Source organism: Neoarius graeffei, chromosome 4 (assembly GCF_027579695.1).
Source record: "Neoarius graeffei isolate fNeoGra1 chromosome 4, fNeoGra1.pri, whole genome shotgun sequence".
Classification (NCBI taxonomy): domain Eukaryota; kingdom Metazoa; phylum Chordata; class Actinopteri; order Siluriformes; family Ariidae; genus Neoarius; species Neoarius graeffei.
This window is the reverse complement of record NC_083572.1, coordinates 101,435,878-101,453,461: the sequence shown is the minus strand read 5'-3', so window position 1 is coordinate 101,453,461 and position 17,584 is coordinate 101,435,878. Positions and strand designations below refer to the sequence as shown.

The following is a 17,584-nucleotide window of genomic DNA, read 5'->3' as shown; positions in this document are numbered from 1 at the left end:
GAGATACATCGTTTTATTGAAATAATAAAACTGAAGCATCTCTTCTGTACTCTAATTGAGCATACAAACTATACAAAAGCATGAGGAATACAATTAGTAATAGGAAATACCTGAAAAAAAAGAAAAAATGGTACATACATATTTAAATAAAAAGATGATTTGTTAGTCCTTGTAGTGTTTCAAAGTAACCTGAAGTTTCATTTCATTCTTGAACTGGTGAATATTAGGTTTCATTTCAGACTATTTACATTTATGGATATAAAACTTGGCATATAAAATAAGATTTAAAGCAAAAGTATGACTTTTTTGCCCATGTCAGGTTTCCTTCATAAAATATAGCATCTGTTTTCTGTACATTAATCTTAGTCCTGTCGTGGACGTCTGAACCTCAAAAGTAGCCCAAAAAATCCACTAACACAAAATAAGTCACCTTGAAGCACCTTTATTGCATAAAAACAATTCCAGCACTGAGCAATATCCAAGATACACACTGAAATCTAAACTTCTACCAGTAATTTTTAAACTCTGTCCTGCTACAAGGGATACACCCTTGAACCGCCCCAAAACAAAATGGCGGCTCCTCTTAAAACCATTGTAAAAGGACTTTTCTTTGTTTGAACACAGACTTCTGACTGACTACTCAATGCAGGCTTCCCATTGGCTGAAGCATAACGTCCACTGAACTTGAAATAAAACAGACCCGCTCGCATTTCCCACCATATGACATCTTAAGGTTTTAACTACACAATGGCAAGCCTGTGTTCAACACGCTAAGTGCTTTTACAATAATAACTATGAATGATGAAGAAACACAAGATGGTGACACACAAGATCATGTAAATATTTAAACTCATACATTGTTCCTAGGCTCAGCTAAATGGAGCCTGGTGATAGAAAATCCCCTCAGTAGAAAATCATAAATTCAGGCTAAGTAATACAACATAATTTCTCCATGATCTTAGAAAAATATTTGTAGCAAGCTAATGCAGTTGTATGTGTCATGCCCATAAAATATTGGAATGAGAGAGTACTAACTTTCTAAACTGGCTAACAAAAATACATTCCACAGTCTGACGACCTGACCCTTATAACACAAAAAGCCTGACACAAAGATAACTGTGGCCACAGAAACAGAAATCCGAACATATTCTGAAGCTCTAAAGAGTAATCTTGAGGTATAAAATAATACTACATACCCATATATAAAATACATGTTCATAAAATAAATGTATAATGGTTTTTAGCTCATCTGGTTGCAGACCAGGCCAGATGAACTTATGCGATTACGCGTCATCCGTCCATCATTGTCCGTTCACAATTTACAAAAATCGCTACTCCTCCTACGGGATTGATGGGATATCGATCAAACTCATATACAATTTTCCCTAGGTGGGTGTGCATAAAAGTTGTCAAGATGGTGTGCACCACCTGTCATATTTACGATTTTATGGGTGTCTTTGCCAGTATGAGTTACAGCCTCATTGAGGCTATTTTTCTTCCAGTATTACAAAAAAAAAAAAAACAGGATTCAGAAAGATAATTTCTGTTTATTTTTTAGAAAGTGTTTTTTTTATACAATAAATGTACAATTTTAAAATAAACTTAACTAACTTTATTGTTAGAAAAAAAGTTTTGTTATTCTAAGTCCAAATCAATTCCCAATTAATGTGTCCAAAATGTTTTTTCGAATAGTGTTTGCTACAAGAAGTTACGGGGCAATGAATCATACATCTAAAAAAAAACAAACAAAATCTGTTACTACACAAGTTATCCTTCATATTGATGTCATTAACCAGGACATCAAGCACCAGTCCAAAGCTTGGACACACCTACACATTCATAGGTTTTTCTGTATTTGGACTATTTTCTATATTGTATAACAATACCGAAGACATCAGAACTCTGAAATAACATATGGAACATATTTAGAATTAGGTGGTAAAAAAAAAGTGTGAAAAAAACAAGAATTTTCATATTTTAGATTCTTCAAAGTACCTATCGTTTCCTTTGTTGACAGCTTTGCACACTACTGGCATCATCTTAATCAGCTTCATGAAGTAGTCACCTGGAATGCTTTTCAATTAACAGGTGTGTCTTCTCAAAAGTTAATTAGTGGAATTTCTTGCTACCTTAATGCATTTCAGATTATCAAAAAGTAAATAGGAAATCATAAAAATAAAGTAAATATGTCTTCCACAACTGTAATAATCCATATGTCATGAACTGCTCAACTAAGTCAAGGGAAATAACAGTCCTTCATTACTTTAAGACATGAAGTGACTATTAATTCATAAAAATAAAGAAAAACCATTGAATTAGAAGGTATGTCCAAACTTTTGACTGGTACTGTAAATGATCCACAAAAAGATCCCAGATTTAAATGTTTTTACACACATTTTGTGGAAATTGTAGATTTCTCATCACAAATTTTCCCTTCTCTCAAACCCATTACATTATTAATACTAGAATTAAGCTCTTTGGTGTCATTAGTATTGTGGAAGTCGAGCAACTTTCAGTCATAATTTTTTACCCCACAAACATTCATCTGTGGGGTCACATCTGCATTTTTACTCACCAAAAAGAAATTTACCTTCAATTCACAGCTATCCAAAGGTCTCAAAAGACATTTACCATTTATTATTTGGACAAGCATTTTCAGGAATATACAAAAACCTCCACCAGTTGTAGGATGAAATGTTTTTCCAAAAGTGGTTCATAGATCCCATTTAATCCAAAATGAACTACCCTGGACAAGCAGGAATGGCTGAAATGCCCTTGAGCAAGGCATCAAATCCTCAACTGCTCCCCAGGCTGCTCTGGGTATGTTGTACGTCAATCTGGAGAAGAGCGTCTGCTAAACGTCATTAACGTGTACCTGTAGTGAATTTTAATGACTAAATATTACGAAAGATCATGTATGATACCAGTAGTTCCTTCATGTAATGTTCGTCATAAGCTCGTCAAGTACACGCAAGTTTTAAGTCACTGCTCTGCCAGTCAGACATGGTCAGCGACATGATGCCCCCTGCATGGGCTGTTCCGGCACTGGTAGTGACGCACAGTCGTTGGTTTGTCCAATTGGCTGGGCTGCAGTGGACTGGTCACTGACCCCGTGTTGCAAACACCAGTCTAAGATAACATATTAACAACCAATCTGCTCATAAGAAATAGAAGAAATAGTTACACTTACTCAAGCTGATCTTTGGCTGGATCGAATTGAAGTTAAAAAAAAAACAAAAAAACCCTGCACTGTTCATCATCAGTGTCACAGTTTTCAAGATTGAACCGAATCGCTGTCCTGAATCATAAACTGAATCGCTGTCCTGAATCATCCGAAGTGCATAAAATCTGCATGGCATCTCACAAGTTTTACGTCCAAATAGTCTGATCTATGTCAGACAGATTTTATCCTGTTTAGAGTGAGCATTCCCACTGCAAAAGAGTGAAAGTGATTATCATGCCGTTACTATCCCTGTGTCCGAACTTGCTCACTCGTTCACTACTCCCTATATATGGAATTACTATATAGGAGTACTCAGGGTGCGATTTGTCAAAAAACCAGAAGGGGGGATGTTTTTTTTTTAATCATGAAACGTCACAAAATTAAGGTAACAATAGGCTAACAGCTCAATAACATCCGATGATATCAAATGAATAACACTAAATGAAAACAAACACTAAACCAGAGATAGTAAATTCATCTTCCTATCTCTCTGACTAAATACACGAACACTAACACAACAAAGTTCGCATTGCTTGTCGCGTTGCTGTGATTTTTCTCTCCCTCCGGATTAAATGGACAGTGACTCGAAAATCACTAAAATACATGAATACTAAATGAACAGTTTGCTCTGATGGCGCAGTTCACATTGTGTGCAGCTTTCCGATTTAAACTGTTTTTTTTCTCATCCTTATACTTCCTGTTTCATGGACTGTAACGGATTTGCTTATTTAGTAATTTTAATACAGAATTTACTTTGAAATTATAATCAGACACTCCAACGTCCCCCCTAAAAAAAAAATCGGCTGTGAAAAAGGCGACATCCGCCAAAAGGCGCGCTGTTTGCATCCCTGCATAGAACGCAAAGATATTGTTATTATCTACAATGTATCTATTTGCTGGGGACGTTCGTGAACATCAAAGCTGCCACTTCGGGTCATTTTGAAAGTTAGTGCAATGTAGACCATAGAAAACTGTGTCACAACATGCCTGTCATGTCAACTTTTTTTTTGGTTTGCTTGTTTTATTGACGGGGTTGTCCCCGAGGATTTTTTTTCAGCAGAGATAAAAACCAGAGGGGGGGGATGATCCCCCCCAGCAAATCGCACCCAGGGAGTACTATATAGTGAGCTCATTGGTAAAATGAAAAAACGCTTTCGGAAACTAGTTCGTCACGCTGGTATTTACATCATTACTGTCGCACAATTAAAATGTGCCATATCAGCCGGCTGGTAGGTTTTCAAAATAATAAATACATGCATGTATTTTTGTGATAAATACATATTATACTGAACATATTTCCTACATTATTCAATACAAAATACCTGCATCTTCCAACTTTTTTAAATCAAGGCTGAATACTTTCTTCTTTGCCACTGCCTTTTATTAAATCAAATTTGAGACTTAATTTGATTTCTTTCAGCACGACTATAATGCATGATGGGATGTATTGCTTGGTTAGTGACCATCGGTTGTACACTACTTCTCATGATGCATTGTGGGATACTTTGAGTGCACTATATAGGGTGTAATAATCCTCATTATCATTTCGGACAGCACTACAAAATGGCATCCTCACTATACAGTGCCCTATATAGTGAGTAGGGAGTGATTTCGGACACAGGGCATATGAATAGTCTTTTATGAATGCGGAAGTGGGCGCTCAGCCCTCTGACTCTGGAGTGATCGAGTAAGGTGACAAGTTTTATGTTTCATCTAATTTAGGTAATTTAAAAACTATAATATTATTTGGCAGTGGGCACACAGAAAAATGTAAAGTATAAGGTTTGTCAATATGTTGTGGCATCGGGGGCGTGGCCGAGCATCAGTCTGTGAATGGAGGGCAGAGTCAGGGAAGGTGACTGGTTGTATCACTACACCTGTTGTCAATTAACATGTGTTTGTGTGTCTCTTACAGTGACGGCACCCTATAAAAGGAGTGAGAGGAATAGAGGAGGGGAGATCGGGGACCAGAACACGACAGTAGTCTGTGTGTATGAGTGTGTGTGTATGAGTCTGTCCCCAATGGACAGAGTTGTGCTAAAAAGCAAAATAAAGAACATTCACAAGCAAAAAACAGCCTGCCGTACTTCAGTGCTCCACCCACAACTGGAACGTTTCTACAGTGGTGCCGCAACCTGGGAGTGCAGAAGGGAACAGCCCCATGGAGTCCTCGCCATTTAAAGATCTTATCCATGCCCTCGCCACAACACAGCAGAACCAGCATCAAGCACTGATCGCCCTCCGGAAGGAGCAGGAACAATGGTTTGAAGCCTTGGTGTTGGCACAACAAGAAGACCGCCAGGCGTTCTGGCACCTGCTCGCGTCAGCAGGGTCCACGACCACTGCCGGAGAGGACCCTCCCCACCTCACCCTAACAAAGATGGGTCCGCATGACGATCCAGAAGCCTTCCTCGTGCTCTTTGAACAAGCAGCGGAGGCGTGGGGTTGGCCGGTCGAACAGCGCGCAGCGCGCCTCCTCCCCCTGCTGATGGGCAAGGCGCAGCTTGCCGCACTGCAGCTCCCCGCCGACAGCCAGCTCCTGTACATGGACCTCTGAAGAGCCATCCTCCAGTGTGTCGGCCGCTCCCCAGAGCAACAGCGGCAGCGCTTCCGCTCACTGCGCTTGGAGGAGGTCGGCCGACCGTTTGAGTTCGGGCAACAACTCCGGGACACCTGCCGGTGGTGGCTGAGAGCAGACGACCGCAACACCGAGGGAATTATTGACCTGGTGACACTGGAACAGTTCATCGCATGACTTCCAGAAGGAACGGCAGAGTGGGTACAATGTCATCCCTGGATCAAGCTATCGAGCTGGCAGAGGACCACATGGCGGCAGTTCCGACGGCAGGAAGACGTGCTTCTCCTCCTCTTTCCTCTCTCTCTCTCCCTCTGCTTCCCATTGTCGCCCCATTCCCCCACTGCGGAGGCCGGTTCCCCCCCAGCCGGCCCAGCACACCCATGGTGTCCTCCCTTCCTTGTCTGTGTCTTCTCCCCCCCCAGGTGAGTGATGTCCGTAACACTGGTGCAGAGGGAGAGCCTGTACCGGTGTCCTGGCGCTGCGGGGAGCTGGGACATCTCCAAAATCAGTGCTCTGCGATGGGGGTGGGCGCGGTGGTCCAGGTCCCTGAAGCGCCAGAAACTGCCCTCGATCGGGCCGGAGCGTATCATATACCAGCAGCGCTCAAATTAAGTGGTCTTGCAGTCTCGCCGCGACAGTTATGTCCTCTGTGCGAGAGTTGTTCAGAAAGTCAGGTTGCCCCACACGCAACTTGATTTTTGGGGCATACAAAACGATCCCTTTACAAGCGGTGCTGCACGGGCTTTAATATATGCCAGCTGAAATAAACAGCGGATTGATTGACGTCCCGCCTGCGCGGCGCACGTGAGCGGCGCCTTAGTCTACTCCACACATAGGTTGTTGCCATGGCGCCATGCTGGGGGCAGCCATTTGATCTGGGATTGCGTGTATACTGCGGGTAAATCTATTCATTAGTCAGCCAATCGCTACGATGGGTGCAAATTTACGAAATGAGCTGGAGACGTCGATGTTCACCGCAAACAATATGAGCCACATGATTGGTTGTATGAAACTGATACGTAAGTTCCAAGCCTCACTATCAAGTTTCTTGAACATCTATCTGAATATGGCGGGTAAAAACATGCTGTTAAAGTACTTGGCTCCTCGGGCGTCAACAAGCCGAGAAGAAGATACAGAAACTGCTCCCTCAAGTACAGACTGAGAAGCTGGCCCCGAGACACAGGAGGAGGACTCGACAGGCGGGAAGATCGCAGCCGGGAAAGCACAGAAACGCGTGTCAACAACCCACGAAGAAGACACTGAAACTGCTTCCTTGTCAAGTCATGCGGAGCACCGCAGAGCTGGCCCCGAGACACAGGGGGAGGATTCGACAGGCAAGAAGACCGCAGCCGGGAAAGGAAAGAAACGAGTGCGGAAATACGCGTTTCTGGAATCATGGAAGAAAGATCGCGAATGGCTGTGTCACGTCACTGAAGGAGACGTCGAGACTATGGTGTGTGACTGGTGCATCGAGTTCAATAAGTCTGGAGGCAGAAATAATTTCCGAACTGGCTGTACCACAATAAAGAAATCAAGTGTAACCGCACACGAGAACTCCAACACGCACAAGGTTGTGAAAGAATAGAGAAGACTTTCGTTGCTGCCTCGACGGTTTGTTTACACAAGTATTCATTTTGTTTGAGTCGAAAAGTCATCCAATAAATTTAACATAACCCAGACAGGTTTGTTTACACAAATATTCTTTGTTTTTTTGTCGAAAAGCCATCCGATAGATTTAACATAAGCAGGGGTAACTTCGATTCACGTTTGAGAAAAAAATTAACCGTGTCATACACGCAACTACACTGTACTGTTCTGACAAGAATGTTGTTGTTTAATAAAGTCCTTTGTACGGCCACGTGGGCGTGGCTACTGAAACTACCTCTCGTATGTTTTTCTCCTCTCGAACATGAGTTTAACATGGTGTTTTCATATATTTATAGCTGAAATAAGTCGAGCCAGGAATTGTAAGGCCGGGGACATGGATTTTATTTTTTGAGTATGGTAATTTTTTTTTTTACGGTGAATTGTTTTAATTACTACATCATTTTTGTCCAAATGTAGAAATAGCATATTTACTAGACATTTTTCCCTTTTTCACAATGCAGGAAAGACCCCTGCTACAAGCAGTGCGTAGAATGGAAGTACAAGAACAAGAACAGTTGCAAACATTGTTCAGAACTGCCTTCTATTTGGCAAAAAACGGTAGGCCTTTTTCGGACTTCAAAGGCTTGATGGAGCTCCAGAAGTGTAATGGCCTTCACACTGTAGATGAAACATACCTGAATGACAAACACACAAAAGATTTTGCTATGTATATACATGACACCATGTTTGAGGAGCTGAAGAATGTTGTTGACCGTGCAAGTTTCTTCTCTGTTCTGTCTGATGGTAGCACAGACACTGCAAATGTTCAGGAAGAAATTGTCTATGTTCAAGTCCTTGAAGGTTTTAGGCCAGTAACAAAATTTGTGGCATTGAAGCCAATTCACAAAGCGGATGCACAATCTATTACTTCTGCCATAGTGGAAGTGCTCGAGAATGATTTGGGCCAAACAGAATGGCGCAAGAAACTGGTAGCTGCGGGTGTGGATGGTGCAAATGTCATGTTGGGGCACATATCAGGCGTTGTCACCAGGTTGAAGAATGAATTTGTAGGACAGCAGGTGATCAGCATTCACTGTTCGGGACATAAACTTGAACTTGCATACAAGAACACATTAAATGATAATGCATACTTTAAGCATGTTTCTGACACCCTCCAAATCATTTACAAGTTTTACAAGAACAGTCCGTTGAACCTGTCTAGCTATAGGGCCACAGGTGAAGCACTGGACTGTCCTGCACTCAAGCCTGTCAGCACTGTGGGTACAAGGTGGATTGGTCATACTGAGAGAGCTGTAGGTGTAGTAGACAGAAGTTACCAGGCTCTGGTCACACATCTAGAGCAAGTGGTTGAAATTGGAGCTGGAGAAAGTAAAAGTAAGGCCAGAGGAATTCTGCAGACCGTAAAATCTGCAAAGTTTGTAATGTTCCTCAAGTTCCTACTGCACATCTTGAAATATTTATCATCGCTGAGTAGCTGCTTCCAGGAGAGGGAGGTGACGTTGGAATGGGTGACTACAAAAGTGGAGGATGTAAGGGCAAAGATGGAGGAACTGAGTGAAGACAAGAGCAAGCTCAGGAAGATGATGATGGAGGACATAGAAACTGACAGAGATCAGCGCCCTACAAGATATAAAACTATTAGTCTGACACACAGAAGGGGGAGGGGACAAGAGGAGTCTGTTATGGACGTGGCCGAGTCTGTTGTGTCATCTGTTATCTTTCATCTGGATGGTAGATTCAAAGACACACTACTTAACAACACAGTCCTACATGCAGCTATGGTATTTGACCCCACACAGTGCTGGTAAGAAATTGGACAGCTATGGGGAGGAAGATGTATCCACCATTTTTGCCCATTATAAAGAAGCCCTTGAGAGCAAAGGACACTCCCTGGAAGACTGTCTCCTGCCTTGGGGTGAGTTAAAGAGGTTGGTGAAGAGAAAGTTGGCCTCTGGACATACCAAGTACCTTGACCTGTGGCAAGAAGTCATGAGGGACCACATGGAGTCGGACAGGTTCAAGGACATCTTAGTGCTTGTACAGATAGTCTTGCTATTCCCACTGTCGACTGCACAGTGTGAAAGAGGGTTCAGTCTTATGAAATTGATCAAGTCTGACTGGCGCAACAGCCTTAGGTCTGACACTCTCACTGCCTTGATGGCAATATCACTTTCACCGGTGACAGTTGACAACTTTTGCCCAGACGATGCCATTGCCCGGTGGTGGTCTGCTGGAAAGACAGCCAGAAGGCCAAGGACCAGACCATATGGAGAGAGGGCCAGGTCTGCAGAGTCTGAGCTCGAGTCTGAGCTCGAGTGCAGTAGTAGTAGCTCTGAGACTGAAGAGATCTGAGAGAGGAAGGTAGTGTTTTTCAATAAAACATGCTGTTTGAAAGCTTTTGTATTTATTTCTTGATAAGATCAAACATAAGTAGTTAACTAGAAGAAAAGATAATGGATAAGTAGCTGATTTGAAGAAAGTAATAACTTGGGAGTGGGGCAACCTGAAATGCTGATTGGGCAACCTGGCTGAAAAAAGTATTTTGAGCACTGTACCAGTAAGTGTCCAAGGGGATACATACCAGGCTTTGGTGGATTCCAGCTGTAACCAGACCTCAATCCACCAAAGCTTGGTGCAAGGTGAGACACTGGGGAGAGCACGAGTGGTGAAAGTGTTGTGTGTGCACGGGGATGTTCACAGCTACCGCTTAGTGTCCATCCACATTCTATTTCGGGGTGAAAAGCATAGTGTAAAGGCGGCGGTTAACCCTCGTCTCACCCACTCACTGATTTTGGGGACTGATTGGCCAGGATTTAAGGAGTTAATGACACACATAGTAAGGAGTGGGTCCTGCAGTAATCCGTCTGGGGAAGACCCCAGACTAGCATTGGTGGGAGAAGCTGTCACAGAGCCGTCTACATCAGCACTGTGTCAGGGCAATACGCGGAGTGAGGAGCATCCTGCCCCTCCTCCTTCTTTCGGAGATTCCCTTGGGGATTTCCTGTTAGAGCAGTTGCGAGACGGGACTCTGCAGCATGAATTTGACCAAGTGAGAGTAATCGATGGTCAAATTCTCCAGCCAAATGCGACACCGGCCTTTCCCTACTTTTCTATTATTAAGGATAGGTTATACTGAGTGACACAGAACACTTAAACTGGCAAAAAAAATAAACACAGTTATTAACCCCAAAGAGCCATCAGGAACTCGTATTCCAGGCGGCTCACTTTAGTCCCATGGCCAGACACTTAGGGCAAGATAAAACACTAGCCTGAATAATGGCCCGGTTCTATTGGCCAGTGATTCACGGGGATGTCCGTCGGTGGTGTGCGGCGTGTCACGAATGGCAATTAGTAAATCCCGCAGCCACTCCAAAAGTGCCTTTGCGCCCTCTCCCTTTAATCGAGACCCCTTTTGAAAGAATTGGGATGGATCTCGTCGGGCCATTAGATCGGTCAGCATGGGGATATCACTTTATTTTAGTTCTGGTGGACTATGCAACGCGATATCCGGAAGCAGTGCCTCTCTGCAATATCTCAGCATGCAGTATTGCGGAAGCGCTCTTCCGCGTTATCTCCCGGGTCGGGATTCCGAAAGAAATCCTGACAGACCAAGGCACTACATTTATGTCATGCACACTGCGCGAACTGTATGGGTTACCGGGGATTGAGCCTATCCGCACCAGTGTCTACCACCCACAAACTGATGGCTTAGTGGAACGTTTTAATCGAACTCTCAAAAACATAATTCCGAAGTTCGTAAGCGAAGATGCACATAATTGGGACAAGTGGCTCGAGCCCCTGTTATTTGCAGTACGAGAGGTCCAGCAAGCCTCAACAGGTTTTTCACCCTTTGAATTATTATATGGGCATAAGCCGCGTGGCATTTTGGACGTACTACGTGAAAATTGGGAGGAGGGACCTTTATCTAGTAAGAACGAAATTCAATACATTCTCGACCTGCGCACCAAACTCCATGCACTCACGCACTTAACCCAGGAGAATTTGCGGCAGGCACAAGAACGTCAAATCCAACTGTACGACAGGGGCACGTGCCTTAGGGAATTCACACTGGGAGACAAAGTACTTGTATTGTTGCCCATGTCGAGCTCCAAATTGATCGGCAAGTGGCAAGGGCCCTTCTAGGTCACACGGTGAATCGGGGACGTCGACTATGAGGTGAGGCGAACAGACGGGGTGGAGCATTACAAATTTACCACCTCAATATGTTAAAACGTTGGAATGAGGAGGTCCTTGTGGCGTTGATGTCAGTAATCCTGGAGAAGGCGGAGCTGGGGCCAGAGGTTCAAAAAAGAAAATTGACATCACCAACCACTCCGGTCCTTTGTGGAGACCACCTCTACCTGGCCCAACTCACGGAGGTAGCCCAGTTGCAGAAGAAATTTTCCGACGTGTTTTCACCCCCGCCTGGCCGCACCCACCTCATAGAACACCACATTGAGACGCCCCCGGGGGTGGTAGTGCGTAGCCGCCCTTACCGCCTGCCCAAACACAAGAAAAAGGTGGTCCGGGATGAACTCGAGGCCATGCTCGAAATGGGCATAATCGAGGAGTCCCACAGTGACTGGAGCAGCCCAGTGGTCCTGGTCCCCAAGACCGATGGGTCGGTCCAGTTCTGTGTGGACTATAGAAAAGTCAACGCGGTGTCTAAATTTGACGCTTACCCAATGCCTCCCATTGATGAGCTGCTCGATCGATTAGGCACTGCTCATTTTTATTCGACACTGGATTTAACGAAGGGATATTGGCAGATCCCCTTGACTCCTCTATCCCGAGAGAAAATGGCCTTTTCCACACCATTTAGCTTACACCAATTCGTCACACTTCCTTTTGGGTTATTTGGGGCTCCTGCGATGTTCCAGCGGCTCATGGACAGGGTTCTCCACCCCCACACCACCTGCGTATCTCGATAATATTATCATCTATAGCAATGACTGGCCGCGGCACCTCGAACACCTTAGGGCCATCCTAAAGTCGCTGAGGCATGCGGGTCTCACAGCTAACCCAAAGAAGTGTGCAATTGGGTGGGTGGAAGTATGGTATCTGGGTTTCCACTTGGGCCATGGGCAGGTGCGTCCCCAAATTAATAAGACTGCAGCGATTGAGGCCTGCCCAAGGCCCAAGACCAAAAAAGGGGTGAGACAGTTCCTGGGGCTGGCTGGCTACTATCTACTTTAGTGATCTCACTAAAAAGGGAGCACCAGATCTGGTCCAGTGGACGGAGCAATGCCAACAGGCTTTCTCTAGGGTAAAGGCTGCACTGTGTGGGGGGCCACTGTTACACTCCTCTGACTTTTCTCTCCCCTTTATTTTACAGACGGATGCCTTGGACAGAGGGCTGGAGGCCGTTCTGTCCCAGAAGGTGGAGGGGGAGGAACGTCCTGTGCTGTACATTAGCCAGAAGCTGTCAATGCGGGAAGGCAGGTACAGCACGATAGAGAAAGAATGCCTAGCCATCAAGTGGGCAGTCCTCGCCCTCTGGTACTACCTACTGGAACGCCCTTTCACCCTCTGTTCGGACCACGTGCCCCTCGAGTGGCTCCACTGCATGAAGGATGCCAACACACAGATCAGCCGTTGGTATCTTGCCCTCCAGTCATTCAAATTCGAGGTGGTCCACAGGCCGGTGGCACAGATGGTGGTGGCGGACTTCCTGTCCCAGTGGGGGGGGGGGGGGGGGGGGTGTCCGCTGCAGGCCGGACAGCTCCCGGCCTGAGTCGGGTGGTGGGGGTATGTGGCAGCGGGGGCGTGGCCGAGCGTCAGTCTGTGAATGGAGGGCAGAGTCGGGGAAGGTGACTGGTCGTATTGCTACACCTGTTGTCAACTAACGTGTGTTTGTGTGTCTCTTACAGTGACGGCACCCTATAAAAGGAGTGAGAGGAATAGAGGAGGGGAGATCAGGGACCAGAACACGATAGTAGTCTGTGTGTATGAGTGTGTGTGTATGAGTGTGTCCCCAATGGACAGAGTTGTGCTGAAAAGCAAAATAAAGAACACTCACAAGCAAATAACAGCCTGCTGTACTTCTGTGCTCCACCCACAACCGGAACGTTTCTACATATGTTTATCATGCTTGTATGATAAAAAACTTGAAGATATTTATCTCAATACATGACCTACTCATTATAAGCCTGTCAAGCTTTGCTGGCAAAGCCCTCGACCCCAAAGTATAACCGGATCTACTTGCACATAATGCCATGAAATAATAGATATGTGCCATAAAATAAAGATCTATTACAAGTATTAGATCTATATTTACTCAATGTGTTCTGAAGTTATTTAACTGGGAACTGGGAATCTCGACCCACAGAACACTGCTTGTTTACTCGCATACAATAATCCAGAATCAACAACTGTACGTCACTTCCAGCTGGCAATGGCTGCTCCCCATGGTTCTGCCTCTGCGGGTAATTCACGGAATAAAACTGTCCACAAAAGTGCTTTTACGTTTTTTTTTGACTGAATGTGCACATCTTTTGCCTATAAGGAATATGTAAAGCACAATTAATGTTGTAAGCATAACCAGTACTGGTACACTTTAATGTAATGTAATACAAATTATAGCAAAAGGCATAGATAAGTAAATCTGGACTTATGTACCAGAGTCCTTCATGATTAATTACTGGTGCTTACCCAGTTAAACATTCAGTCTTTTTCAAAATATCAAGATAAGGAGCTACATGAGAAGCATTGTTCACAAATCATGTTTGCAACATACAGGGATTTTAGCCAATTTTGGAGCTCTATTTCTGATTAAAATGATGCCTCAGTTCTTGCTATTTATGCGATTATGTTGCTTATTATGTTTCAGAAGATCATTTTCGCCAGTCAGAAACACTGTCTATTCAATCAGATTTTGAGAGAATTTATAAATTTATTTATTTTGAAGATATGGTGAAACTATAGCACAATTTGCTTTACAATATTAAACCTCTTTTCACAGCATTTTTTGTTTTAGCTTTATAAAAAAAAAAGTTTTGCTTTTTTTTTAAATTCAAAAATAACCAAATAGTCTGCCAATTTTTCTTCATTCAAATTTTGTTCAAAATAAACAATTTGAATTGAATTATGAAGCCAGTACCATGAATCAAAACGAATTGTGACCAGAGTGTATTGTTACACCTGTAATAATAATTATTATATTTTTTGACTTGACAAATTCATGTGTTACATAGTGACAGGTCCATTGCAATGCACTTGTGTTTCTTCAGTGCACTTGAATAAGTGAAGCTCAAACAACAATGCGAGCAGTAATACGGCTTTTCTCCTGTGTGAATCCGCTGGTGTTTCCTGAAATTTCCTCTCTCAGAAAAACTCTTCCCACACTGTGAGCAGTGGTATGGCTTCTCCCCTGTGTGGATGCGGTGATGTGTTTTGAGACTTTCTCTCTGCCTAAAGCTTTTTCCACACTGAGAGCAGTGATACGGTTTCTCGCCTGTATGGGTGCGTTGGTGGATTTTGAGAGTCCCTCCATCAATAAAGCTCTTTCCACAAAGTGAACAGTGATACGGCTTTTCTCCTGTGTGAATCCGCTGGTGTCTCATGAAATTTCCTCTCTCAGAAAAACTCTTTCCACACTGTGAGCAGCGATATGGCTTCTCTCCTGTGTGAATGCGCTGGTGTCTTTGGAGGGTGCTCTCTTGGGCAAAACTCCTCCCACACTGGAAGCAATAATACGGCTTCTCCCCCGTGTGAACGCGCTGGTGTCTTTGGAGGGTGCACTCTCGGGTAAAACTCTTCCCACACTGTGAGCAGTGATACGGCTTCACTCCTGTGTGGATGCGCTGATGTGTTTTGAGACTTCCTCGGAGACTAAAGCTTTTCCCACACTGTGAGCAGTGATATGGTTTCTCTCCTGTGAAAATGCACTGGAATTTCATAACCTTTCCTCTCTCACTAAAACTTTCCCCATACTGTGAGCAGTGATACGGCTTCTCTCCTGTGTGGATGCGCCGGTGTGTTCTGAGAGTTCCTTGTAGTATAAAGCTTTTTCCACACTGTGAGCAGTGGTATGGTTTTTCTCCTGTGTGGAAGCGCTGATGTGTTTTGAGAGTTCCTCGGAGACTGAAGCTTTTCCCACACTGTGAGCAGTGATATGGTTTCTCTCCTGTGAAAATGCACTGGAATTTCATAACCTTTCCTCTCTCACTAAAACTTTCCCCATACTGTGAGCAGTGATACGGCTTCTCTTCTGTGTGGATGCGCCGGTGTGTTCTAAGAGTTCCTTGTAGTATAAAGCTTTTTCCACACTGTGAGCAGTGATATGGTTTTTCTCCTGTGTGGAAGCGCTGATGTGTTTTGAGAGTTCCTCGGAGACTGAAGCTTTTCCCACACTGTGAGCAGTGATATGGTTTTTCTCCTGTGTGAATGCGCTGGTGTTTTTTGAGAGTTCCTCCATCCATAAAGCTTTTTCCACACTGTGAGTAGTGGTATGACTTTTCTCCTGTGTGAATCCTCTGGTGTTGCATGAAGGTTTCTGTTTGAGTAAAACTCTCCCCACACTGTAAACAGTGATACAGCTTCTCGCCTGTATGGGTGCATTGGTGCGTTTTGAGATAGACTTCATTACTAAAGCTTTTCCCACACTCAGAGCAGTGGTAAATTATTTTTTGACTTTGTTTGCAAGTGTGGTGAATACCAGATGACGTTGGCTGACCACTAGAGAGTCTTGCAGCTACCAAATTCTCATCACTAATCTCTTCTTTGTTCATCATTGTGGGTTCTCCTGGCATGTTTGCAGATTTACAAACAGATGAAGACTTGCAATTGGGTATTTATTCCTAGAACAGAAAAAGGGCAAACAAACAATTAGCTTGGTATGCTTTTCATATAAAATGTAAAAAGCAACAGAATTTTTGCAATCCAAGAAACTTGACCATATCAGATTAAATTCTTGTCAGTTCTGTGCGCAAATTTGGTTAAGGCTTAAGTATTGTTCCATAAACACGGCTTCATATATCGTCTCCAAAATATACTCAGTTTCCTGCTGTTGCGGATGCATTGCAGGGCACAATCTGAATGCATGCACACTATGGGTCCTGCATCATCCTGTCGGGGCTCATTTCTAATAAACTAATAAGCAGATTTCTAAGCACTTCAGAAAGAGGGTTGTTAAGACTCAACAGGCTAGAAAAGGTTACAGTCGCTAAAGAAGTTGGACTCCACCAGTCCACAGACAGACAGATTGTGAACAAATGGAAGAAATTCAAGGCCACTGTTACCATCTCCAGGAGTGATCAACCAACCAAGATAATGGCTGGTGTTATAGTAAGTGAGGTTTGCTTTCCCAGGAGTTCTCCTTCAAGCTAAATTTCCAAGAATCGTTTCAAAGAAAGTTTTGTTCCACCCATTCAGGAAAACTCTCATGTGATCATCATTGCAAGACACCATTACAAACATGCACTTTGTGAAGAGAAATCAGCTGTTTTGAAATGTCTATTTTATAATGGATTAAAAAGTGCTTCCTGGCACAATTATATTGACAGCTCTTGTGATCTGTAGAGCAACTACTTTAAAATTCTACCATAAAATTAATTATTTTCCTTTGTGAGCAACAAGGTCGTCACTGTGAACTTATTTGAGTGGGTTTGAGAGTTGAAATGTACATTTTATTTCAGCAGTAATAAAATATAAAATAAAAAAGTAATAAAATATACTATGAATATGTTGGTGTGCGAGACTTAATGAGCTATTATACTTTTAAAAAATAAATGTATGGTTAGATTAATAATAATAATAATAATAATAATAATAATAATCATCTCATTATCTCTAGCCACTTTATCCTTCTACAGGGTCGCAGGCAAGCTGGAGCCTATCCCAGCTGACTACGGGCGAAAGGCGGGGTACACCCTGGACAAGTCACCAGGTCATCACAGGGCTGACACATAGACACAACCATTCACACCTACGGTCAATTTAGAGTCACCAGTTAACCTAACCTGCATGTTTTTGGACTGTGGGGGAAACCGGAGCACCCGGAGGAAACCCACGCGGACACGGGGAGAACATGCAAACTCCACACAGAAAGGCCCTCGCCGGCCCCGGGGCTCGAACCCAGGACCTTCTTGCTGTGAGGCGACAGTGCTAACCACTACACCACCGTGCCGCCATAATAATAATAATAATAGCTTAAAATAAGATTTTAGTAAAAGTGC

At 43.6% G+C, this 17,584-nt stretch overlaps 1 protein-coding gene across 1 annotated transcript in view; it reads right to left on the bottom strand.

The window, feature by feature from the left end:
- Positions 1 to 426: 426 nt before the first annotated feature.
- LOC132885409 (zinc finger protein OZF-like) overlaps positions 427 to 17,584 on the bottom strand; it is a 43,878-nt gene continuing 26,720 nt past the window's right edge. Inside the window, exon 2 of the mRNA XM_060920061.1 lies at positions 427 to 16,207. Within this exon, the coding sequence (XP_060776044.1) occupies positions 14,588 to 16,159 (1,572 nt within the window). The 5' untranslated portion in view covers positions 16,160 to 16,207 and the 3' untranslated portion in view covers positions 427 to 14,587. The remainder of the gene's footprint in view (positions 16,208 to 17,584) is intronic.